The sequence below is a fragment of the Neophocaena asiaeorientalis genome, unplaced genomic scaffold, assembly GCF_003031525.2.
Source record: "Neophocaena asiaeorientalis asiaeorientalis breed wild unplaced genomic scaffold, Neophocaena_asiaeorientalis_V1.1 scaffold962, whole genome shotgun sequence".
Taxonomy (NCBI): domain Eukaryota; kingdom Metazoa; phylum Chordata; class Mammalia; order Artiodactyla; family Phocoenidae; genus Neophocaena; species Neophocaena asiaeorientalis.
Genome location: NW_020174277.1, coordinates 26,540 through 52,021, shown reverse-complemented (window position 1 = coordinate 52,021; position 25,482 = coordinate 26,540). Strand labels below are relative to the sequence as shown.

At 41.0% G+C, this 25,482-nt stretch overlaps 1 protein-coding gene across 1 annotated transcript; it reads left to right on the top strand.

Moving 5' to 3' along the window:
- Positions 1-10,837: 10,837 nt before the first annotated feature.
- BTNL2 (butyrophilin like 2) lies at positions 10,838-24,310 on the top strand. The gene is made up of 10 exons (XM_024755848.1): positions 10,838-10,916; positions 13,301-13,648; positions 15,329-15,610; positions 16,791-16,811; positions 19,933-20,280; positions 21,308-21,589; positions 22,293-22,391; positions 22,983-23,047; positions 23,458-23,515; positions 24,249-24,310. The coding sequence occupies exons 1-10, from the start codon at positions 10,838-10,840 to the stop codon at positions 24,308-24,310; spliced, it is 1,644 nt and encodes a 547-aa protein (XP_024611616.1).
- The last annotated feature ends 1,172 nt before the right edge of the window (positions 24,311-25,482 follow it).

The window sequence follows — 25,482 nt, the reverse complement described above, 5'->3', positions numbered from 1 at the left end:
ATCTCCCCATATATTTGAGATTTCATTAATCTCTCTCATCAGAGCTTTATAGTTTTCACTGTAGAGAGAGCAAACATATTTTGGTTAAATTCATCTCTAAGTATTTTATGTTTTTATTGCTATTGGAATTGCTTTTTAATTTTATACGCAGTATTCTGCTGCTAGCATATAAGATTACAATTGTTTTGTTGTATATTGCCCTCGTTAAATTCACACATTCTAGACATTTTAATAACTTTCTTAGGGTTTTCTATGTAATCATATAAAATGCTTTCCAGGCTGCAATGTTCATTCTTTGTCAAAAAGAGTCTGAAACAACGGGAAATCTGCTTGACTCATATTAAACTTTAAAGTAATATTATTTTGAGAAATAAAGCCTGATTAATCAAAAACATTAAAGAATATTTTAAAGAGTGTTTCTCATACCCAATTTTATGTTAAATTACAACCAGATACAGTTAATTAAACGTCTTAGACATGATCATGGAACTAGTCACAAATTGTTTCCATGTTCCAGTTTAAATAATTTTCATAGCCTTCAGGGTGTAGATTTCCTTTCTCTCTGCCAATATCTGGAATACTCTTTATTCTCACATGTGTCCACAAGTAGATATTTCTCTGATATTGAAAGCTCCGTGTCCCTGATAGATGCTCCACACCCGCCAGCTCCTACACCTGTGGCTCACAGCTCTCAGTGAAGTATGAACTATGCCGCATGTTCCATCCCGTGAAGCATCTCCTCCATGAAGATTTTCTTGACTCCCTCATTCGTCACTGAACTATTATAATTTAGTGCCTATGTTCTCTCCTCTTAAAACTGTAAATGCCCTTGAGAACTGGATTTATAATTTTTTCATCGTTGCTTCTTTAAGAGTACCTGATGATGAAACACGGTAAGAGTGAATGTAAGATAAGGAAGCAGCCTCTCTCTCAAGAAACCTTTCCTTTTTCCTTTTGCCTCCCCTTCAGTCTCTCTTTCCGTGTCTTTCTCTCCTCTTCTTTTCCCATCCCCACCAGTATCTACAGGGTGGTTCAGTCACCGAATTCTGGAGCCCCAGGAGACTGGAGCAGATTCAGCAGCATCAGTTTTCCTATTTCTGCTCCCATTTCGCAAAATTTATGAAAGGAAGAGATTGGAAGTTAGGATCTGGGACATTTTAGGACCCAGCTCTCAGCCCTCCCCACCTCGCTCAGAAAGTCGCTAGCCTCCTTGAAACCTGGTGCACGTTCTTGGACAAGCATGCCATCTACTGGTCACATGAAGAACTGCAATAGCCTGCTTGGGACTGTGCCAGAGGGCCAAGCGCAGTATTTGAACCAAGGAAGTATGGCAGGGTACAAGGGTGCAAAGGCAGGAGGCTTGCTAGGTTGGTGTGCTTTTCTTTAACCCTCTTTTCCCCAACATTCAGAAGGTTCTCCTATTTCCGGTGTGAGATGCTTGGCTATCTCTGTGATTGTGCATTCTCTCGGGTCCTGGGAGGACTTTGTAGTTATTAAGACACATCCTGTGGTCCTCCTAATTCCCAAACTGAGGCATCTGTGCTAGTTTGCTAGTGAGTCAGTGTGTGTTTCACCAACTGTTCCCATGAGCTTCACTCCTACAGGCTAAACCTGCAGCGGAATCAATTTTACATAATTTTATCACTTTCAAAAAGTCATGGATGATAATTAGTGACTGTGTTTACACTTCTGTAACTTTCTCACAAAAGTAAATTTCAAAGTAAAAACTGAAATTTAAAAGTACATTTTAAAAAATTTAAACACTTCAGAGGAGGAACTGGTTTGTCAGACACTTTTTGGATTCTAAGACTGGGATGGCTCTAACAGTACAATGAGCTCTTCAGCTAGGATTTAGCTCAGTCCCCCAACCCTAAATGTTTCGGTATTTTAAGCACCGCTGTGCAGAAATTCCACTGCTTTTTATTTTTATACTGACTTCTGGTGGAAAATCTGTAAGATGGGGAGATTTTATTAAGAAAGCTGGATCTGAATGAGAGTCCTTGGGGCCGATCACAGTATTACAGTTACCCTACTTTTGTGGCAGGAACTTTAGAAATCACTATATTCTTCCTTCTCCTTTAAATGATTCCTCAGTCTGTAGGATCTCACTTTGTCACTGATTCTTTTTCCTCCTGGGTTTTGGCCAGACGGCAATGCCGTGCTTCCCTTTGATTTAAAGGAACATGGTCATGGCCCTAAGCCCTGCAGATCTCCGGAAGGGAAGCACAATTCCATGTCCATTGTGTCCCCTACTGAGGCCAAGGTGACACTGGATAAGGTAGAGTAGGACAGGGAGGCATACACACCAAGGAGTTCTCAGAGCTCTTCCCCGAGCATTTATTACCACATCACCTTCATCTATATGAACCTGAGATATCACAGCGGGGCCTCCAATATGGCCACGGACACAGAATAACTTGCTTCTACCCCTTCAGGACTTGGGTTAATCTTCAGGCTGTCTATACCTGGGAACACACCACCCTTTGGGGTGCAACATTCCCAGAGGTCAGGGTTGCTGACTTGCACCTGGTTGGTCAGCTTCCTCCTGCACACTAAGCCCCCTGGTGGGTCTACTTCCTCCCCCTACTGTCCCTGTTACGGGTAGCTTGAACTCCTCATTTTAGGCTCAAATATTACCTTCAAGTAAGGGAATCATCCCTCTCTATCAAAGCTAATTATCTTTTATCCTGTGTCAGAAAAACACATTAGCAAGAGGAACAGATCCAAGAAATGTTATTTTAAACAAGATTTTAGAGCTTCGGGCTTCTTCCAAACAATAGTGAGAGTCAGACTTTCCTATCTGCAGTTGTTCCAGAGCGTCAAGGGTAATGGAGAAGAGAGACATAGAAGGTTACCCTTCCCGAGGTGCCAACTGCACTGTGGTCATACATATGAAGAAAGGCCACCGTCCAACTCTGAGCATCAACCCCCCTCCCCACTCTGTGCTTTGGGGACCATTAGACACGTGCCTCAGCATTTGGGTGGGCATCTCAGAGCCCTGCCAGTGCTTTCTCCCCTCTAGTCAGAAAACAAACGAAGAAGACAGTAGAATGATAGACTGCTATGCCACGAGGATATGAGAGTTGAGTTGATACTTTTTCTTTCTTTTGCACAGAGAGAACTGTACATCTTTAAGACCCATTGCTAGGGGAGTCTGTGAAATAATTATTACCCTTATGGTGAGTCCACCTGACAACTCTCAAAATAGATTTCCACCAGGTCCCCCAAATAGAAGTTGACAGTGATCACCTGAATTTCTCTGAATTCATAGCCAGAGCCCTGATGTCCTCTCTCAATAAGACATTTTTTTTCTTATTTTCATTTATCTCCCCTATTGTTTTAGCCTCTGGCCTTTCCAAGACTCTCTACTCCCAATAATGAAACCTAAATAGGGATTTTGTGTCACAGTTATATTTTCACATACCCTTTAGAAATGTTTAAATGTGAGTAGCGCACATTTTAAAGCTAATGAAATTGAAACCTCAGAAATGAACAGACTTATCCAAAGAAGAAGCTTGCCCAAATTTATAGCAAAACTAGAATTTAAATCTCAGGCATCCTACGTTCAGGGCTCCTTTTGTCATCTACCAGCTAAGAGAGTCACGAATGTGTGTCATACAGGACAGTAGCATTTGGAGGAGGAAAGGTCTGAAGTGAATCAGGTTTTGAACAAAAGCCTTTGAGGGGCAGACAGTGAACATGTCTCTGCTGCCTTCTGGTGGCCATATTGATGTATGACACCCTTTCCCTCCATCCTCCCTCCTGCCTTCTCTGGAATCCTCATTCTCCCTGGTTTCCTCACTGATAGGAGCATTTGTCTTGTTTTCATGCCTCTCCCTTCCACATACCAACATGTCCCTACACAAAATGAGTATCCATAATCCACAGCATAATTCAGGACACAGTTCTTATTTCAAAACTGGGGTCCCCTTGAAAAAGTGTATGTACGGGCCCTTTGTGAAGAGATGCATAAAATTTTAAATAGAGCTTCTTTAAGTGGTCAGTTGGTGCTAATGTGACTGACCATAAAAAAAGCGCAAAGACAAGTCCTAAGGTCCTGGGAAAATCCCGACAGCATATACCATGAGGATGATACAGAATATGTGTCATGGGTAGAATATTTTCATACCACAAAATTGGGTGAGAAAAAAATAAATTTCTGTGTTTTCCTATTACTGATCCTAATTTAATTAATTAATTAATTTTTTTTTTGCGGTACGCAGGTCTCTCACTGCTGTGGCCTCTGCCCTTGCGGAGTACAGGCTCTGGACGCGCAGGCTCAGTGGCCATGGCTCACAGGCCCAGCCACTCCGCGGCACGTGGGATCCTCCCGGACCGGGGCACGAACCCGTGTCCCCTGCATCGGCAGGTGGACTCTCAACCACTGCGCCACCAGGGAAGCCCACTGATCCTAATTTTTATGTCAAGCCCTATAATGTCTTAGAGCAAAGGGGTCAATCTAGTAATTTCCAGAAAATTCCGTGGCTTTCACAACAATTAATAATTAAAAACAGCTCTCTGCCCAGGGTTATTTCTAAGTCCCCAGGTAGGAGGTGGTGCAGGACTGGTGCAGAAGGCTCTTCTCATATTTACAGCGTTGGCTCCCACTCTATGTCATGGTCACACTGCCCCTGCTCGTCCCTGCCCTTCCCATGTTGGTGATGATGACTGTTATATCCATACCATCGCTTTCTTCTTCCTGTATCATCCCATGCCAGCATATTAGGCAGCAAATTTTCATTCTAATAGTTGAAGCTTCCCGGGCCCAATTCTTCTTGCCTTGGGTAGCTTTCCCTTTGCTGCTGCTCTTTGGTTCTGTTGTAGGAGAGAGACGTCTCTGGCACCACTGCCATTCTGGGAATCAGAGGTGAAGTGGAGCACGGTCCCTTCTACCCTCATTGAAAGAAAGAAACAGGGTAAAGGAACTTTCACCAATGTTTAATTTTTTTTTTCTCCTTTTCAAACCCCTCATCCTCCACAATGGGAGGGGTCTTTATCTACACTGAAGATTGGAGGGAAAAAATTCTTCATTAAGAATAGCAGTTTCAAGTTAGATGGCCCAAATATGGGCTGATCATACCAGAGGAAAGGAAGAAACTTCAGGAAAAAAAATCAGCTTAAACACTACCACACCATAATGTTGCATATGCTTCTATTTTACATTGAAATGAACACCTAAATTAAATTTAAATTGTTCTGGAGAGGGACTTCCCTGGTGGCGTGGTGATTAAGAATCCACCTGCCAATGCAGGGGACACAGGTTCGAGCTCTTGTCCGGGAAGATCCCACACGTTGTGGAGCAATTAAGCCCGTGCTCCACAACTACGGAGCCTGCACTCCAGAGCCTGCGAGCCACGACTACTGAGCCTGCACTCTACAGCCTGAGAGCCACAACTACTGAGCCCGTGTGCCACAACTACTGAAGCTCACGCACAGAGAGTCCATGCTCAGCAGCAAGAGAAGCCACCACAATGAGAAGCCCGCAAACCACAACGAAGAGTAGCCCCCACTTGCCGCAACTAGAGAAAGCCCTCGTGCAACAATGAAGACCCCAATGCAGCCAAAAATAAATAAATAAATAAAAATTTAAAAAAGAAAAAATTGTTCTGGAGAACTCTTGAATTCCTGAGAATATACAGGCATACCTCAGAGATACTGCTGGTGTGATTCCAGACCGCCACAATAAAGCAAGTATCACGATAAAGCAAGTCACACAAATTTCTTGGCTTCCCAGTGCTTATAAAAGTTATGTTTATACTGTGCTGTAGTCTATTAAGTGTACAGTAGCATTATGTCTAAAAAAGTACATATCTTAATTAAAAATACATTATTGCTAAAAAATGCTAGTCATCATCTGTGCCTTCAGTGAGCTGTAGGAGTAGCATCAAAGATCACTGATCACAGATCACCATTCAAAAATAATAATAACGAACAAGTTAGAAGTATTGCAAGAATTACCAAAATGTGACATGAGACATGAAGTGAACAGATGCTGTTGGGAAAATGGTGCCAATAGACTTGCTTGACTTAAAGTTGCCACAAACCTTCAATTTGTTTTTAAAAAATGCAATATCTGGGAAGTATAATTAAAGGAAGTATGCCTGTATCTGCAGACCCCCAGGGGTACTTGCACTCTGATTCAAGAAAATGGACTTAAGATGACTTTAAAGGAAAATCTAACTTAAACCAAAACACACACACACACACAAAATGTACCTATAACTTCCATCATTATAATTTTTGTGCCTGAACATTGTGTTGAGAAGCTTATTAAATTTCTTTGGTTTAATGTCTGAGAATAATTAAACTCTTTATTACCCAGCAAAGATAAAGAACCAAAGTTAAAAGAGCAATAATCTAGCACGGAGGAGACCTTGGCCTGGTGCTCTGATCCAGGAGAAGGTAATTCCTTTCTCTGGGCCTCTGTTTTCTCATCAGTAAAAAGAGGGGGAAGGGGGCTTCCCTGGTGGCGCAGTGGTTGAGAGTCCGCCTGCCGATGCAGGGGACACGGGTTCGTGCCCCAGTCTGGGAAGATCCCACATGCCGGGGAGCGGCCCCGCAACGGGAGAAGCCACAACAGTGAGAGGTCTACGTACCACAAAAAAAAAAAAAAAAAAAAGAAGGGAAAGGATATTTGGTATTCAGCCGTGCTTCCAACTCTAAGCCCCATGCACACTGTATTCTGGTAGAAACTTGGCAGTAGATGGACATCCTTGACGTGTGTGTAGGTAGAGGGGATGCTGTAGACAGACAGCCAGCCTGAGGTGCTGTGTGAGGACCTGACGAGATGGCACAGATGGCTGTCCAATGGGACCTGGCTTTCTGGGGAAGGGTGAGGAGTGTAAACGTCACGGTTTGGTCTGCAGCTCTAAAGAACTCATAACTAAACCCAGCCAAAGTTCACTCACCATCTCAGTTTCACTTTCCAGAGGATTACAGCCAGGAGGTTAACATGCAATTCTGACTGGAATCTCATCTTCAGGGATCGGGCTCTTCCTTCAGTTTGGGTGAGATGGCTTAAATCCTCCTCCGCCCAATTCCCTGGGGGACGGGTCCTGCCTCCACCCCATCTGCCTGTCCCTCAATTCTTGCTCTAGTCAGCACTTCAAGCTCTGACCTGTCTTTGGACATCTGCTCTGTTGATGCAGGGTACAGCTGAGACGCAGTGAGGAGAAGCCCCAGCAGCCCCAGGTTTCTCCCCCAAGCAAAGAGGGGGACACGTGAGTGGTTTGGAGACTCTCTGGTAGAGGACAGCTTGGGGAGGAAAGGGAAGTTGGCTAAGATGATGAAGCGGGGCATAGAGACACCTGTCAGGGGTCCTCTGCCCCTTGTTGTCATATCACCTACTTGTATTTTTTAAATTAATTAATTAATTAATATTGGTTGCGTTGGGTCTTCGTTGCTGTGCGCAGGCTTCCCTCTAGTAGCGGCAAGCGGGGGCTACTCTTCGTTGTGGTGCACGGGCTTCTCACTGCGGTGGCTTCTCTTGTTGTGGAGCATGGGCTCTAGGCGTGCGGGCTTCAGTAGTTGCAGCACATGGGCTCAGTAGTTGTGGTACGTGGACTCTAGAGCACAGGCTTCAGTAGTTGTGGCACGTGGGCTCAGTAGTTGTGGCGCATGGGCTTAGTTGCTCTGCGGCATGTGGGATCTTCCCGGACCAGGGCTCGAACCGGTGTTCCCTGCATTGGCAGGCGGATTCTTAACCACTCCACCACCAGGGAATTCCCCCTACTTCTATTTTATACTCAACTCCATTTTACATTTTTCAAAGTGCTGCCATAGTGTATTCGAGCCTCACAATATTGCTGTGAAGCGGGCTGGGTGAGGAAAGGGCTCTAGATTAAACCTCAGAAAACCAGGATCACATGACTCCGTTGTCATGTCGGATGTTGTGCTTGTGCCTCTGAGCCTTGCTTCCTTGTCTGTCACATGGCGATGATACAGCTGGAAAAATTTTAGGAACGATTGTCTCCTTCAGAGAGGAGAGAAAGGAGAGGTTCAAGGAAATAGAGTGAGATTCTCAAGGTCACGTAAGTAAATACCAAGTCACCTTGGCTCCAAGAAATCTCATGTTACTTTGCTTTCTCTCTATAAAATGGGGATCTGTTGTTCAAGTGTATGTAGGTAAATAAGCTTCAAACTTCATGAACTGATTTAATTCATTATCACCAGTTAATTACTATGGTTACTTGGCATTTTGAGAATTTAACTTTTGAGGTTTTTTACTGAAAAAAAATCCTCTAACAACCAATGACGTGTAGAAACTTGTAATTTTCTTTGGCATGAATTTTATTTTATTTTATTTTATTTTTTTTTGCGGTACGCGGGCCTCTCACTGTTGTGGCCTCTCCCGTTGCGGAGCGCAGGCTCCGGACGCGCAGGCTCAGCAGCCATGGCTCACAGGCCCAGCCGCTCTGCGGCATGTGGGATTTTCCCGGACCGGGGCACAAACCCGTGTCCCCTGCATCGGCAGGCAGACTCTCAACCACTGCGCCACCAGGGAAGCCCTGGCATGAATTTTAATAGAACATGCATAGATCTTGAAATCTGGAATGTTATTTACCCAATGCCTAAATACCACCACTTATCACCTCATTTTAACAGTTGCACTTTATCCAGAAAACTAAATGAAACATGGATTTTTGAGAATTTGATGGAACACATGCATATCAGGTCATATCACTTGACAATATCGAAGTTTACCATATTTAATATCAATGGCGGTTTCAGAAGATTCTTGGCTTACATTCAAGTCGTAACGTGGAGATGTCAAAAGCTTATTATTAAAATGTTTTGATTTAACGCTTACAATGTGAGTCCAGTTATTTATTTACAAAAAAAAGTGCCAAAGATTTTCAGCACGCTGACAGCTGATGGTCTATGGCAATGCTTTTCCTTGGCATTATTGACATTTTGGGCTGCGTAATTCTTTGCTGTAGGGGCTTTCCTGTGCATTGTAGGATGTTTAGCAACATCCCTGGCTAATACCCATTGGGCGTCCCCTCCCCTGAGGTGTGACAACCAAACATGTCTGCAGACATTGGCCAAATGTCCTTCAAGGGCAAAACCATCTCCATCCCCTTTGAGAACCCTGGTCTAAGGCATTTATTCACCCTGTTTATACTCTCTCACAAATCTCTTTCTGAGCATCACTGAAGGTTAAGATGCATTTTCAAAATTTCTTCAAAAGCTTCAATGATTTGGACAGCTTTCTTTCTAGAGGGCATTTGTAGGTTTCCCCTTGGCTTTCACATAAACAGCCTAAAGGAACACAAACCTATAAACTGGTTTGTAGCAGGTGTGAGTCCTTCTTTCTCACAGGAAAGGGCAGTGAAGCTTAGCACGGTCTTTGTGGGTTTTCTTTGCTTTTACTTGGTGGAATAACACGTTTCTGCTTTTCACAGGAGGAGTCAAGGAGTCAAGAAGGCAATTTCCTTTCATCTGAGGGGACATGACTGATCTATTTCAAGTGGCAAACTAGTACTGTTCTGTGCTGTCTTCTAATGCTCAGTCTAATTTTCCATAAATATTTGAGCACTCTTTCAGGTATTGTGGCTTTGTGACTGGGTTTGTATCACTTTTCCTAGAGATATTTTAGATGAAAGTATGCATCACTTTAGAAAGTAAATAGTCATAATGGAGTAAAAATAATCTCCTGAACCACATGGTTCATCATCCCCATTTCAGATGACTGTTGTTCCCCCTGCCGCCCCGCTCTATAAAATCGTATTGACATTAGTTTACGGGGTGATAGAAGCAGTAACTTATCATTGCTCCTGTGCAGGTTCTTCCATTTGGTGCGAAGCAAGTTTTTCTTTCCATAAAACACTTGACACAGCAGATAGAATAAGTCTTAGACGTCTTTCACTCTGAATTTTTCATTTTCCAAAACTAAAGTTAGCATTCTATTTTTTTTTCCTGGTAGTTTTAAAACTTTTTAAAATCTGTGTAGAAGCTTTTTTTTTTTTTTTTGTGGTACGCAGGCCTCTCACTGTTGTGGCCTCTCCTGTTGTGGAGCACAGGCTCCAGACGCACAGGCTCAGCGGCCATGGCTCACGGGCCCAGCCGCTCCACGGCATGTGGGGTCTTCCTGGATTGGGGCACGAACTCATGTCCTGTGCATCGGCAGGCAGACTCTCAACCACTGCGCCACCAGGGAAGCCCTGTGTAGAAGTATTTTTATAATGCTGGTACAATGGGCATGTTGGGTTTGCCCATCTCTGCCAGTTGGGCTATTTTTAAAAATTCATTTCTATATGTCTTCTAGATGATACTGAAAGGTCATTCAAGTCATTTCTTTGCCAGTCTTCTTCTGTATCACCATTTCCACTATTCTTTCCTTTCCTTTCCAAGGCATCCCCTGTCCCTGGGTCCTCCCGAGGCCCTAGTAATGGCTTCCTGGCTATAGCGTGAGGATGCAGAGCCTTTCTGCTCTTTCCTTTACATCTTGGAGACCGTAGAGATGAAGGACTTTGCAGGAGGGACTGGAAGGAGGTCTCTGAAATTCTGCATGCTCAGAATAAATGGATCTAAGGAGATTTAAAAAAATTATCTAAATATTATTGTCCCTTTGGCCCAGAAGTCATTTTCATTTAAATCAGAAATCTTCCCTCGGGGACCCCAAATAGGTTAAAGTACAACACAGTAAGTAAGAGTTTGGAAATGATCGATAAATGCAGAGAAAGGGAACCAAGCCCATTTCATCATTTGATTGTGGAAGGTGTTGATGTTGATTTTTCTTTATGTCTACGTAACCACTGGAAACACGGAAGTGCTTGCTGTATTACAGCCTCATTTAGGTACAGTCATATTTTCTCTTGTGTTTGTTCCAGGGAAGATGGTGGATTTTCCAGGGTACAGTCTGTCTGGTGTAGTTGCCTCCTTTTTCTTTGTACTGCTCAGCATGAAGCAGTCAGGTAGGATGCTCTTCTTCCCTTTACTGCATATTCGAGTGTCTCAGAGGTCCAGTCTGGGTGCAGAGTTCTAAATTCAAAAGGGCTAGTACAATATTAAGAGTGGGGATTCAGGGGTCAAAGCACCTGTGTTATAAAAAGGGCTCCTCCACCTCCAGCTGTGTTACCTTTGGAAAGTTACTTGAATACCTTCTGCCTTAGTTTTCTCATCTTTATGATAAGAATAACAACCTACCTACATCTCATAGCTTAGCACAGCCTTTAAGATTAAATCAGGCTGTACATAGAAAACACTTGAATCAGTACCTGGAACATGGTAAGTCATCCATTCTCCTGCTTCTATTTAGGACAACACTTCCGGGGTGAGAAAAAAGTGGCTGCTTCCTACCATAAATTAAACAGCATAAAAGTACTTGGAAATAAGGAACTAAAAGGAGACTTCTAAGAAATGGGGTTGGAAATCTCAGTAGCTGAATTTTGTTGGTCAAAATATTGTACCTTGAAAAGGGATTGTGAAAATTCAATGTCAGTGGGTAATATCAGAGCCCCAAGGAAAATGCAGGATTGCAAGGTGGGAAAAAACATTGGATAGGACATCAGAAGACACAGGCTCCAGACTGAGGCTGTCAGAAACTATATGATGTGGTGAGGCTTCCCTCCCTGATATGGGATGCAACTTCCTAACCTGTAAAAGAAGTCACCCAAATGGTATGACTTCAGTTCTAGCTTTATACTCGGATTCCATAAACACAATGCAAACAGATGTCTATCTATGTTCCATAGTGACCTTTTGAGCACCATCTACTTGATGTTGAGCATCAACTAAACGAGATGAAGTTCCTTCTTAGGAGGGTTGGATCTGCACAAAGTGCAAATGGCCCTGGAGCATTTTAGGATGAGAAAAAACATAATATACATGACATATGAAATTATTAAGCATAGGAACATACAGAATTATTAAACAGCTCTTCAATTTGCAGATAAAGAAGACGTCAAACATGACTTAAAATTTTATTGGAAGGCTTGAACTCTTTATACTAATCACTGCCTTTTATTTTTCTTTCTTTCTTTTTTTTTTTTTTTTACACAGAGTATAGTTGCTGTACAATGTTGTGTTAGTTTATGCTGTATAACGAAGTGAATCAGCTATATGTATATATATATCCCCTCCCTCTTGGACCTCCCCTCCCCACCTCCCCTCCATCCCACCCATCTAGGTCATCACAGAGCATGGAGCTGAGCTCACTGTGCTATACAGCAGGCTCCCACTAGCTATCTACTTTATACATGGTAGTGTATATATTTCAATCCTAATCTCCAGTTTGTCCCACCCTATCCTTCCCCCCTGTGTCCACATGTCCATTCTCTACATCTGCGTCTCTATTCCTTCCCTGCAAATAGGTTCATCTGTACCATTTTTCTAGATTCCACATATATGTATTAATATATGATACTTGTTTTTCTCTTTCTGACTTACTTCACTAATCACTACCCTTAATCCACCACAAAATGTCCTTGCAAAAACTGCATTTTACATAGCCCCAGTAACTAGATTCTTGCCCAGTCCAGACAAAAACAAAATGAAACAAAACAAAGCAAAACAAATCCAGTTTGTTACATAGGACAAGACAAAAACAATTCTGAAAAGCTGAAAAATCTGTTGAATAAATCTATTATCTAAATTTTAGGAAAAGTGATTACAATGTCAGTCACCAAAGTGAAATTACTAACTAGAAAATAAATCACTGTAAAATATAAAATAAACCACTAACTAATAAAGTTCCCAATAAAAAAAATCAATTTACACATTAACTTATTTGAGAATAAAAGCAACCCAGAGACGGTGGTTTTAAAATCTTAAAGATGAATAAATTGAGATTGCAAATCTTAAAATCTCATCGAGAATAATGGATTTGCCCCTGAATCACACAGCTGGTAAGTAATAGATTTAGCACGCACACTAAATTTTTTTTTTTTACGGTACGTGGGCCTCTCACTGTTGTGGCCTCTCCCGTTGCGGAGCACAGGCTCCGGACACACAGGCTCAGTGGTCATGGCTCATGGGCCTAGCTGCTCCACGGCATGTGGGATCTTCCCAGACCAGGGGACGAACCCGTGTCCCCTGCATCGGCATGCGGACTCTCAACCACTGTGCCACCAAGGAAGCCCATCACACTAAAATTTTTGAACTGCGTGTTATTTTCGGTACACAAGATTGTCTCTGTACAACCAAAGATGCAAATCATAATGCTGGGTTTCTCTAAAACATTGCAAATAAAACTTTCCCTCCTCCAGGTGCCTCCATTTTCATAGAGTAGACATCCCAAAACAATCATATTGATCCTCCGGTTGGCATTTCCCGGTTTCTCTTTGTCACTCTTTTGTAGATGACTTTAGAGTGATTGGTTCCGCCCATCCTACCCTGGTCATGGTCGGGGAAGATGCCCTACTAACCTGTCAGCTCCTCCCTAAGAGGACCACGAGGCACATGGAGGTGAGGTGGTACCGCTCAGAGCTCAGCACACCTGTGTTTTTGTATGGGGATGGAGCTGAGGTGACGGAGATGCAGATGGAGGAGTACAGAGGCCGGGTAGAGTGGATAGAGGACAACGTTACTGAGGGAAGTGTGGCTCTGAAGATACACAACATCCGGCCATCTGATCATGGGCAGTACTGGTGCCATTTCCAAGAGGGAAACTATTGTGGAGAAACAAGCTTGCTGCTCAACGTAGCAGGTGAGCATCTCAGAAAAGACATAGGGACTCAGAAGAAGTGTATTAATTTGTGTTAAGCTTGGTTCCAATTGAAGAATTCCCTTTGAATCATCAAGGCAATTGCTCCTGTCCAGTCCTCTATCCTGATTCATTTGGAGGCAAGTGGTTCTGAAATCTTTAAAGTGAACTCACAAACAATTCCCCTAAATTTAACTTACACAGTTTTGACTATTCTTGAGGATTATTTAACATTGATGACATGTAGTCACTAGCAGTTTTGCTGAGGCAAGAATTTGTGCCATATAGGCTAGTGCACAAGGGCAAGTCAATTGCTGGGTGAGCAACCCTAGCGGACTGCCCTGCATCCATATTCTCTACTCAGCCTCAAGTACACAGTCACTGAGATGTGAACACATTGTTTCTTTGTGTAACGCCACCTCAAGTTAGAAAGTTAGTGATGAGACTAAGACATTAAGAACATGATGCGTTTATGGAGATTACTGTATACTAGTGTTCAGTGAATTGGGGGTTCACAGCTGTTTTGGGGACATACCCATTGTGAGTGACAAGGGTCTGCATGATGTTTTTGTGTTAGCAAAGTAGGACAGAGTCAGAAGAAGGGAACGACTGAAGAAAGGATGTCTCTGTGGAGAAACAAATATCTGAAAAGTAAACTATCGTATGGTTCCCTGGCAGGAATAACTCCTCCATGTGCTAAAGAGAAAATCAGGCTTGCCTTATCAGGGAAATAGTTCTCTGGAGATGTTAACATCTCTGGCTGATGTGACCTCTTTCTGTTCCCTAACACATTTTGTCTCAACACCTATGTATGATTATTAATGTTATTATGTTCAAGTTGATTCAAGATGGATGAAATAATCCACATACTTCTGAGATGTGGAGTGGGGAGGGCACGTACTAAGGCATTTCACTATCAGGGACATTTGAAAAGAAACCATGCATTTTCTAAGCCTCTAGGTGAAGAAAGTGTGTCTCTGTCCCCAGCAAGTGATAGAGACAGAACGACCATCTATGGAAAATAGAATCCTCTTCATTTGGGTTTGAGAGTTGTGTTGAATAGAGAAAGAATTTCAGGATTATATAAAACTGGGATGTCTTGACAACATTTTCCCATGGAATGGAATATTTAGATACAGAAACTCAACATGAAGCTTCCCATTTTACATGGCCCAGATTATCTGTTTGCACCCCAAGTTCACAACCACCAACAGAAGAAATGAGAAAAATATTCTCCCTGGAAATGATGTCTCACTTTATATTAAATATTCTATTTAATTGGAGTCAAGATATTATCCAACAAGTCAAAGTGCCTGACACAATAATATTAAGATGAAACAGGCAGAGTCTGTGGCGTGAGGGAGTTCGTGAGTAAATTTTAACACATCTTAGTTTGCTGTGCTAGAGACACAAGCAAAATGTTATTATGTCCCTTTCTCTTATTTTCATGTCTGGGTCTGAATAAAAATACTGCTCATGTGTTAAAATTTAAGAATCCAGACTGGGGTATAAATAAAGTGTATGTGAACTCCAGTTTGAATGGGAAGAGGACTTTGGGCCATCTTTTGCTCCCCAGAACCTTGAACTTCTGCTCTCTCCCTATACAATGTCATTGGACTCCCAGCCTCTGTGATTTGTGCCTCCATGGGCTTTGGGACTCAGGGCTGTGTCTTTCCACCACAGGTCTGGGGTCTGACCCTTACATCCACATGGATGGATCTGTGGAAAGCGGACTCCAGCTTGTGTGCACTGCAAAAGGCTGGTTCCCAGAACCTCAGATTTCTTGGCAAGACATCAGGGGAGAAAAGTTGCTGACTATCTCTAAGCATAGCATCCAAGATGAAGATGGCTTGTTCTATGTAGAAAGCACTCTTGTGGTCAGGAATGTCTCTACAGAGATTGTGTCCTGCTTTATCTACAGCCCCACACTCACTGAGGAGAGGGGCTCAGACATCTCCATCCCAGGTCAGTGCTCTGCCTCTAGGATCAAGATGCTCTGATTAGCAGGAAAGGTTGCAGGGACTGTTCCATAGCACTTAATATTTTTTAATCAAGAAGAATATCTAATATTTTGTAATATGCATTAAAAACTATAAAACATTTATGGCTGGAAATATATACACTATATAGCTATTGTTAATGGCATTCCAGTTTCTTTCAGATTCTGCCTTTTCTTCTTTCTTTATTAATTTTCTTTACTCACAAGTATGTGTTACATTATAAAGGAAATACAACTATATTCTTTCAACTGAAATGTTTTCTTGTGCTGTATTTGTGCCAGTTACTTCTAGGAGCTTATCATCTGAACATAATCAGAGATGGAGACAGCTGCTTACATAGCAGCATCTTTATTATAGCCTCATTTATAAATAGCAACAAAAACAACAGCCAAAAATCCAATACAGCAGTGGAGTGTTAAGTGTCTTATGTTACTTATAGTATTGATGAAAAATGGTATTTTCAAATAATTTTAATGGTTGAAAATATCCCCCTGATGGACTACTTAATTGATAAAGATTATATCTATCTATCTATCTATCTATCATCTATCTATCTATAAATAGATATTTCCAATCATGGAAAGATTATTGGCTTTAAATAACTTAAAATTTCACTAAGACTTTTGGGACACCCTCTACATTTAGATATAAAGAAATAAGTACATACTTATTCATATAAATGGATACAGGAAAAAAAGTTAAAATAAATATTATATGTTAATGTTAAAAGGAACAATACATATATACACATAATTGCAAAACATATATATTTATATATCTCTCAGTTTGTAATTATGGGTGATAATTGTCTATGTCCATATATTTTTATACTTTTCATGCATTTATAAAAAGAATATTATTATTTTTATGAAATAGTTAAATATCGATATGTTAAATATAAGCAGAAACAAGCAGAATCATGGGGTGGTAGAAATGAGAGCATTTTTGTTGTGCAGAGAAAGGGAAAAACAGCTGGACCACCAGGAGGTGGATGGGGAAAAATCATTAGTTTTTTACATTTTATTTTTCTTATGAATCAAGTGTTTCCATAAGATGTAGAACTTTGGGGGTTTTTTTTGGGAAATATTTTCTCTCCTTTCCCTTAGACCAAATTCCTTGATATGTTATTTTCATTCTTTTTCCAGAAAAACTCCAGACAGAGCTGGGTAAGTAGAGGTGGTGGCTCTCACAAGTATACACGAGCCTCTGCCCTCTCCAGGGGAGGGTGGTGCTCCTTGGACAAAGCGTGCACAGAGAAGGTGACACCTCGTGATCCAGATGAGAAACTGAGGCATGACCTTCCCAAGTCTCACATTTAGTAGTAGAGGGACCAGCAAAGTGCAGCTTCCTGAAGGCACCTTTGCACCTCGTAACCTGCCACTTTCAGTGTTCATGGGACCCCAATGAGCCTCAGATGGATGCCTAAAATGGGTACAGACCTAAGCTCTGTCCTTCTGGGTGGGAGGAAAGGGAGTGTGTAGGGCAAGACAAAGGACAGCTGGCCCAGCTCTGGAGGCCTTAGTGTGAGTTTCTAGTGTGAGGAAGCAGTGCCATCACGATAACTGGCGGTCCTCACCCACCACCTGCAACCTCTGGCCCTGCTACGGTTTCTGTACCTGCTCTTCACCCCAGTAAGTCTGACCTCATCACTGTCGGGAGGGAGCTGTGACTTTCTTAGATGCAGCCTGGGACCCTGTGCTTGGGGTTATCATTTTCCTTTTTATTTCTTTACTTAATAGTTGGACTGCAGGTATGATTTTACTGTACCTAAGATAAGTGGTTTAAACAGTAACCAACTGATTTTTGAACCTCTTTCAGTTTCTCCTTTGTTGCCTTATCATCTTCCTCCTGTTCCTCATTTCTGTGACCTCTTCTCCCAGCCCATGACAACCAACCTGCCCCCTACCTGCTCGTTTTCTCCTTCCATCAGTACTCTGCTTTCCCTCAAGTCACCTGTTACAGGAATATATGCTTATGTGGGTGCGTGCCTGTGCACATGTTAGGTGAGTTTAAGCACACTTTTCGGCCCATGTAGGAGTTTTTGAGGAAAATTAGGGCGGCGAACACACCCCAATCTCTGTCAGAGTCTAGTGTGACACTTTGGACCCCTTTGGACCATAAAGATAAAGGAAAGGGCCTTGGGATGGTCAAAGGTAACTCCACAGTTTGAAGAGAGTGCACATCTGCGAGTCTTACCTTCCAAGTCGGATACCCTCCCACCCAGGTGACATCTGCTTGTGATAGGACAGAAACCTTGGCTGGCAGAGCTTGTTAGTTACAGATCAGAAAGCCAAGCTAGTGTTTGGGCAGGTTGACCCACGTCTCTGTCCCTTAAGAAAAATTTAAGTGAAGGCTCATTTCTCTAAATTATCTGAACCAAATTGACATGCCCATTGGACACCTAGCACACAAAATACAATCTGATGTCTTGTTGTTTCTAAGTTGTGCACACCTTCTGGACCCACATTGAAGCAATATGAAAAGACAAAGCTTCCGTGGGTTCCCTGTCAGGAGGAGGGCTGTGCCCTCAGGAGCTTTGAGGGTGAGCTCCTAATAGAGAGTAGAGTAGGAGATTCACAGCTACCTTTGTGTTTTTAGAGCTTGTGAATTAGAGCTCAGAGGCTGCTGGTGAACCGAGATTTCCTTAGAAGTCCTGAGACTGAAATCCTAGTTCCCTTCTCTGGCAAATAATGTTGTTGGTAATACAGATAATGACTAAGTTTTTGAAATGGTAATAACATGCCTGGGACGATGCTAAGTGCTTTTCAGGAATTATTTTCTTTTCTTACAATAATTTAAAGGTGAATAGATTTATCATCATTTTACAGTTGGGAAACAGTCAATTTTAGCTCTTAATTACCAATATCTGGAAGAGTAATTCAGTTGAGTTGATTTGTACCACAGGTCATGGACAGGAGTAAAAAAAAACCTCATATGGATAACAGAGATGAGGAAACAGTCTGCTTTATTACTATAAGATACATGGATGGAGAAATAGCAGCAAACTAACTACTAGTTCTTTTTTTTTCTTCTGATTCCTACTTTTGTCTTTATATTTAAACAGATACATATGAAGTAGAGATAATATGTTTTAGGTAAAATTGAAGAACAAAGCAAACAACATGCTGGATATAACTGGCAGTCAAATTTTAGCAAGAATAGAATGAAATGATCTGAAAATTAAAATTATGTTGGCAACGAGTTTCCTCTCTAGAGAAGTACCTAGAATATTTTGGCTAAATACATAATGAGGACATTTTGCCTTTGATCATTGACTCCCCGTCCAGACAGTTTACAAATTTATGCTTGTATTTCTTTATAAATGATCATTACACTTCAGCATTAGAATGGTAAAAACGTTCTACCATTTGATGGAAAAGGATGACTCTAAATATAGTATAGAGCATAATCAACATGGCCAGGACCTGATGAGAACTGCAAGTTGGGTCCAGGAAAAACCAGGAAAGCCCTCAGAGAAAATCTCCATTCTTCATAATGGGGGAATTAGACTCATTTTTATGTATTCATTCTTGCTTTGGGCTTCGTATTTTGCCAATCTCCCCAATTCTTGATCTTATAACATTTCTCAAGATGACCTGAGAACATCGACTGCTGTGTGTTTAGCGCCCCACATATGTGGGAGCTTGGGAAACTGAAATACGGTGGCGGATCTGACTTATAAGGTATTATAAAACAAACTAGGGAAGGTTTCTTCACATTTCATTACTAAAAAGCCACCTGACTCAGTTTTGTTCCCTTCCCATTATCAAGGTCTAGAGTGGGATTGGCTCCAATGACCTCAAGTCTTATAATCTTAGGTCTCCACTCACACTGCATGGTCATCAAACTCTTTATATGGTTATTAACTCCAGTAAAAACTTATGATTTTGATAGTGATATATTTGTCTTATGGTATAAGAAGCTGAGACATACACAGATTAAGAAGTAGTTTAAGGTTGTGCAAATTTAAAATGATAAAATTTTAATTGCAAAATTATTTTCTTATTGGGCTGTAAACTGAATAAGATTATAGGTAGGGGCTGCAAGTGTGGGTTCTGTTAGTGATAATTTTCAGACAGACACACCTAATGAGATGGTTCTGCCTTGAATAGGGACAACCTCTATCCTGATTCCACCAAACCTCTACCTCTCCAAGGGATGACCTTGAACCTCAGGGCTCCCCTGGCATGTCCCTGGGTTCTAAACCCTACTCAAGATGTTCTTACTGATGACACTATTTGCTCCAGTTTGGATCTTCCATTGCTTTTTGTCTGCTGTATTTAACAGCTTCCTTAAAAGTGATTGGACCTTCCCAGCCCATCCTTGTCAGAGTGGGAGAAGACATACAATTAACCTGTTCCCTGTCCCCAAAGACTGATGCACAGAGTATGGAGGTGAGGTGGGTGCGATCACACCGTTATCCTGCTGTTTATGTCTATATGGATGGGGACCATGTGGCTGGAGAGCAGATGGCCGAGTACCGAGGGAGGACTGCATTGGTGAGTGATGCTATCAATGAGGGGAGGCTGACCCTGCAGATAAACAATGCCAGGACTTCAGATGATGGGAAGTACCAGTGCCTTTTTGAAAAAGATGGTGTCTACCAGGAAGCTGATTTGGACCTGAAGATCGTAGGTAAGGATTCTAGATAGATGTTTTGAAATCAACATTTGTTCCCACAGCTTTAACTTGCTAGTTCATGGAAAATTTCTCTGGCACCTGAAATTTTCTTAATGTCCATTCACTCATCAAATTTTTAGTAAACTCTCCCATGTACAGGAGCTGTAATAAATACATAAAGTCCACAAACCCTAAAGGACCAGATTTGATCCTTTGTGTGTAAATTTGTATCCTTCCCAGGATCTCCATAAAGTGGCCATACACCTAGTAAAATGTGAGATTCTTACTCCATAAGTACACAGGACTCATTATTTCAGTGTGTTTTTAAAATTCTGGGAAATATGTAGTTATTAGGAAGCATGATGATTTGAAGGCTAAACTAGATCCACCATATAAGCAAAAATCATAAATATTGACAGTATTGGCAGGATGGAGGAGGAAAGACAAAATCAATCCCTGCATCATGATTTCCCACTGCCTATGTTTGTGGGTGAGAATTGATTTTCCAAGGTTAGCAAATGCCATTGAGGACATTGCCTAAATTGAGGAAAATCTACTTGTTTCTCCCATTGATGGTGTATTCAAATTAATAAATATGTTTAGAAAACATCCATGAGAGCACATGTTAAAACTTTTAATGAACTTCATCATTTTCTGCCATTGGACGCATGTATTTATAAGATTTTGTTCTTTGAGGATATTCTGTCTTTTTTATTTTTCTGGCTATGTGACTCATAACCTACCTGGTCAAAGTTACTTTGTTTCAGGTATAGAAGGAAAAAAATTGGATTTGAAATGTATTGTATCCTTTAATCTCTCCCAGAATGATTTTAGGAATACAAAGCATAAAAATAAAAATTTGCAAACAAAAGGAGACAAGTAAAGGCTCCAGCTAGTCTCGTTCCTGAGTGGAGTATAATTCCCCCCTAAGCTTTGCTTTCTTCTCCAAGTCTCTGAACCCTTCCTTCCCCCTCTGTGCAATCACTGACTGTGTAACCACTTGCAGAGACTCTAAATTGCCTTCCTTCATCTCTATTCCCAGGTTTGGGTTCTTCCCCTCGGATCTCCATGGAGGCACTGAAAGATGGAGAAACAAAGCTGAAGTGCACTTCAGAAGGGTGGTTCCCACAGCCCCATGTGCAATGGAGGGACATGGAAGGAAAGACAATACCATCAGTTTCCCAGGACCTGACTCAAGGCAGCCAGGGCCTGTTCCATGTGGAGGCATTTCTACTGGTCAAAAACAGCTCTGTTGTGAATGTGACCTGCTCCATCAGCAACCCCCTTCTTGGTGAGGAGAAAATGACAACTTTTTCTCCTTCAGGTTAGTGATTCCATGTGCTCCTCTCAGCTTTGGGAAATAAATATGTAGACCAACACAAACTTACTCATTTTATTGCTTTTCTATTTTTTGTTTTTTATGTTTTCTTTCTGATGAAGTCTCTTGCTATCTCTTGCAAAGCTGGTCTTCAGGACACCTAGAGATTCTCCTCTTTAGAGTTTCTTCCTGAAATTCCCAACTAAAGCCCTAAGGTTATATGGTTACATTATTATCTACTGAATTCCAAGAATTGACTCTATCATCACTATATCTATAATCTCTTTTCTTCTAATGTGAAAACAATGACATCATTCTTTCCCCCTCATGATGGGTTTTCTTCTGGATTAGAAATTAATTTTCCTTAACACCATCTTCATGACTGTGGACTCAGTAAATTTATCCTTTTGCTGCCCTCATTATTCCAGTGATTGTGGTGGTATAATTGGAAAAGAGAAGGGGGAGAACTGTATGTGTGTGTGTGTGTGTGTGTGTGTGTGTGTGTTTCTGAGAGGAGCAAACAAGAAAGCTAGCATAAACCCCCAGCCTCTCCTCAGCCTCTGCAGAGCAAGGAGAAGCAGACCCACTTTCTTCTTGACAGGACTAATTCTCACCTTCCTCTCCAGTCTAGGAGCTCTCAGATGAAAAGAACGATCTTGAAAATTTCCCAGTTTCATGATTTAATGTGATTCTGGGGTTTCCATTTTAGAGCCTGGGATGAATTTTTCATGGAAGATACTGCTTATTTTGGGATTACTTCCTCTTGTTGGGGCTGTAGGCTTGATCTGGAGGAAGAGCTGTAGAAAAGGTAAGTTAGGAAAACAGAAACAGCGTGGAGCACACTTTGTGATGGGAGCCTTACTGTACACTTTCCCTAACCTCTCTTTGCAGCAGGCACTGAAGCACAGAGACATTCAGGGGATAGTCAGTAATTCATGGAACATGAGAGTTGATGGCTTACATTCATGTAATTGAGGATCAGTGCTGAAAAAGCTCAGTTTACAGTGATAATAGAAGCAAAAGAATTAAAAGACAATAATTTAATCTCCCAGTGCACATTCCCAAGTGATTTAGTTAAGGGAAAGGAAGAAAAAAAGTGGCAAAGCCATCCTCACTTTGAAGTTGAGAGCTGAGACTTAACTGGGATTCTGTTGGCATGAACATTTCACTAAGATCATTACAAATATGGTGACTTGCTTATTGGCTATTCCTGCTCTACCAGTGAAGGACTTCTCATGTATTGATAGGCTGTTTTGTGTGCCCTAGAAAGTTCTTCCACTTTAAATTTCTTAAGTCATTGTAACTTTTGTTTTCCTGTTTGGATGTTAATATCATGAAATTGATATTTTAAAATATTCCTGTATTGATTATTATCAGAATGGATTTTCTTTCTCTGCAGTGAATGAGACATTGGATCCAAATACAGCTCACTCAGAACTGATCCTTTCTGAGGGAAATGAGCGTGTAGCCCACAGACGGTCACGCAACCAGACTTCCTACAGTGATCTGACGGCATCCTCACTGCGATGGGCCAGGAGGGGCTCATCTCAGGAAGGTGGTTACAAGAAGCGGAGGTTGGGGACAGGACAGTATGGGTCCTGAGTGTTGCCAAGGATGGTGTCGTGAAGGAGTCATCTTTGTGTCAACTGAGAATGGGTTCGGGCAGTGAGTTGCTATGGAAATGAGTACTGGGCCATTTCCTCTCCTCTAAGCCTCTGCTTTCTGAAGATGTCTCTGGGACAGGTTAGAATCTCTCTGGACTACACTTCTGGATGTCTCTCCTTCTATAACATGAACAAGTGCCTTATCTATACCCCCCTAATTTTCTTCTCTGAAATTCTGCACCCCCTTCATTCTTTGGTCCCTTACTGTAGGTTCTCCTGACATTTTCCCTGCACCTAAGAGAGCCCCAGCAACACCTCCAAGGAAAACAATAACCTTGGATTCTGGAAACCAGAATTATATTCTCAGTCCCAGCTCTTTTCCCCTTTCACCAACCGCTTGAAGGGGTCTCACACGATCACCCATTTACCTAATCAAGAGGCTTTAACTTTACTCTGGCACCAAATCTGACCTGGAGACTGATCCCTTCTGTGACCTATCATATCCCAAGCTCTCTGATATCCTGCCTACGGATCACAATCTGATATCTGGTGATAAAAGACCCTTAGAAAATCCAATGGGAAATGCAATTTAGCCTAGAGGAGGAAGTGCAAGGAATGATCAAATATTTGATCGGTTTCTCTAGGAAAGTGGCAATTAATTATCCAAGTGGGGGTGAGAAAACAAAAAATACGGTTAAAATAAGGTAAAGAAAATACAGCTGAATATAAGGAGAAAAATCTGATCACTAAGACATAATCTTGAAAATCACATAAACTGTGTAATTCCTGCACCAGACTTTTTCAGAAAGTTAATTAAGAATGTGGAGTAAGGAAATTTTTCAGAAATTTTAGTCCAAGAGAAAAATGTGTTATGTTTATGAAAATATCAATTTCTGTTTTAGAGTGAAAAAAGCACACAGTTTAAAATTAACAATTATAGAATAAACATAAGCAATTAATGCAACACAAGTAATAAAATGCAATGGAAATAAAAATATTTTAAAAGTCACAATGAATTAAAAGAGAGAAGCCACACATAGGACAAGAAAGAATGTGAAGAAATAAAGATCTGGAAGAAGTCTTAAAAGCTTCTGAAGTGAGAATGAGGAATACCCGCAAATGACAGGCTGCTGCTTTCTAGGAAGGCAGACGTCACGGTTTTAACTGTCCTTTGAGGATTTTTCATCTGCGGCATTCTGGAGTTTTCTCTTTTGGGTCACGATATGTTTTCTCTATTTTTAAACTCATAAACTTATGTTTGAAACTATGTAGTGTAATACTGTAGTATTATTATTTCACAAGTATTTGAACATTTATTTGATTTAGTTTTTAAATTTTTCCAGTAGTGGTAAAATACACATCAAATTCATCATTTTAGTCATTTTAAAGTGTCCAATTCTTATTGTTGTTTTAACTTAAAGGGAACCAAAAATCATGAACAGTTTTCAGGCCTTTTTAGACTCTGATTTTACAGTTTCTTGAAGAGAGAAATCTCAATGGCAGAATGCAAAATGGGAAAGATGTTATTACTAAGATGAGAAAGATATATAATTACTGAAATGTTGTCTCAAATCTGAGTTCAATCAAAATTAGGAAGGAATGTAATCAAAGTGTATTTAATTTTCATATCCATTAGAATTTTATTTAAAGAAAAAAATAAACTGTCCAATTCTGTGGTATTTTTACCTTCACAATATGTGCAACCTTCATCAGTATCCAGCTCCAGAATATTTTGATTACTCTAAAAGGAAACTCCATAACCATTAAGCAGTTACACCCATTTTTCTCTCCCTCCAGCCCCTAATATACTTTGTTTCTGTGAATTTGCCTATACTGGGTATTTCATATAAATGGAATCATAAAATACTATATATGGATTTCTTTGTGTCTGTATTTTTTTAATTTAGTGTAATGTTTTCAAAGTTCATCCATGTTGTGGCATGTACCAGTACTTCATCCTTTTTTTTTTAAATTAAAAGACTTTATTTTTTAAGAGTTGTTTCAGGTTTACAAAAAAATTGAGTGGAAAATCTAGAGCACTCCCTTATCCCTCCCCTCTCACCCCTTAGTTTCTTCTATTATTAACAACTTGCATTGGTGTGGTACATTTGTTACAACTGATGAACTGATACTGGTATGTTATTTTCAACTAAAGTCCATAGTTTACATCAGGGTTCACATTTTGTGTGATATATATACATATATACACACACACACATATATGTATGACAAAAGTAAAATATCCCAAACTGAACGCATTGTCCTTCCTGTTCCATATCATACTTCCAATACCAT

Bases quoted from the DNA above. Each gene is read 5' to 3' on its own strand.
- BTNL2 (XM_024755848.1), top strand. From the start codon at position 10,838: ATGGTGGATTTTCCAGGGTACAGTCTGTCTGGTGTAGTTGCCTCCTTT. The intron at 10,917-13,300 runs GTAGGATGCTCT...ACTCTTTTGTAG, and splicing joins GCTCAGCATGAAGCAGTCAG to ATGACTTTAGAGTGATTGGT. The intron at 23,048-23,457 runs GTAGCCCACAGA...CCCTTACTGTAG, and splicing joins TTTCTGAGGGAAATGAGCGT to GTTCTCCTGACATTTTCCCT.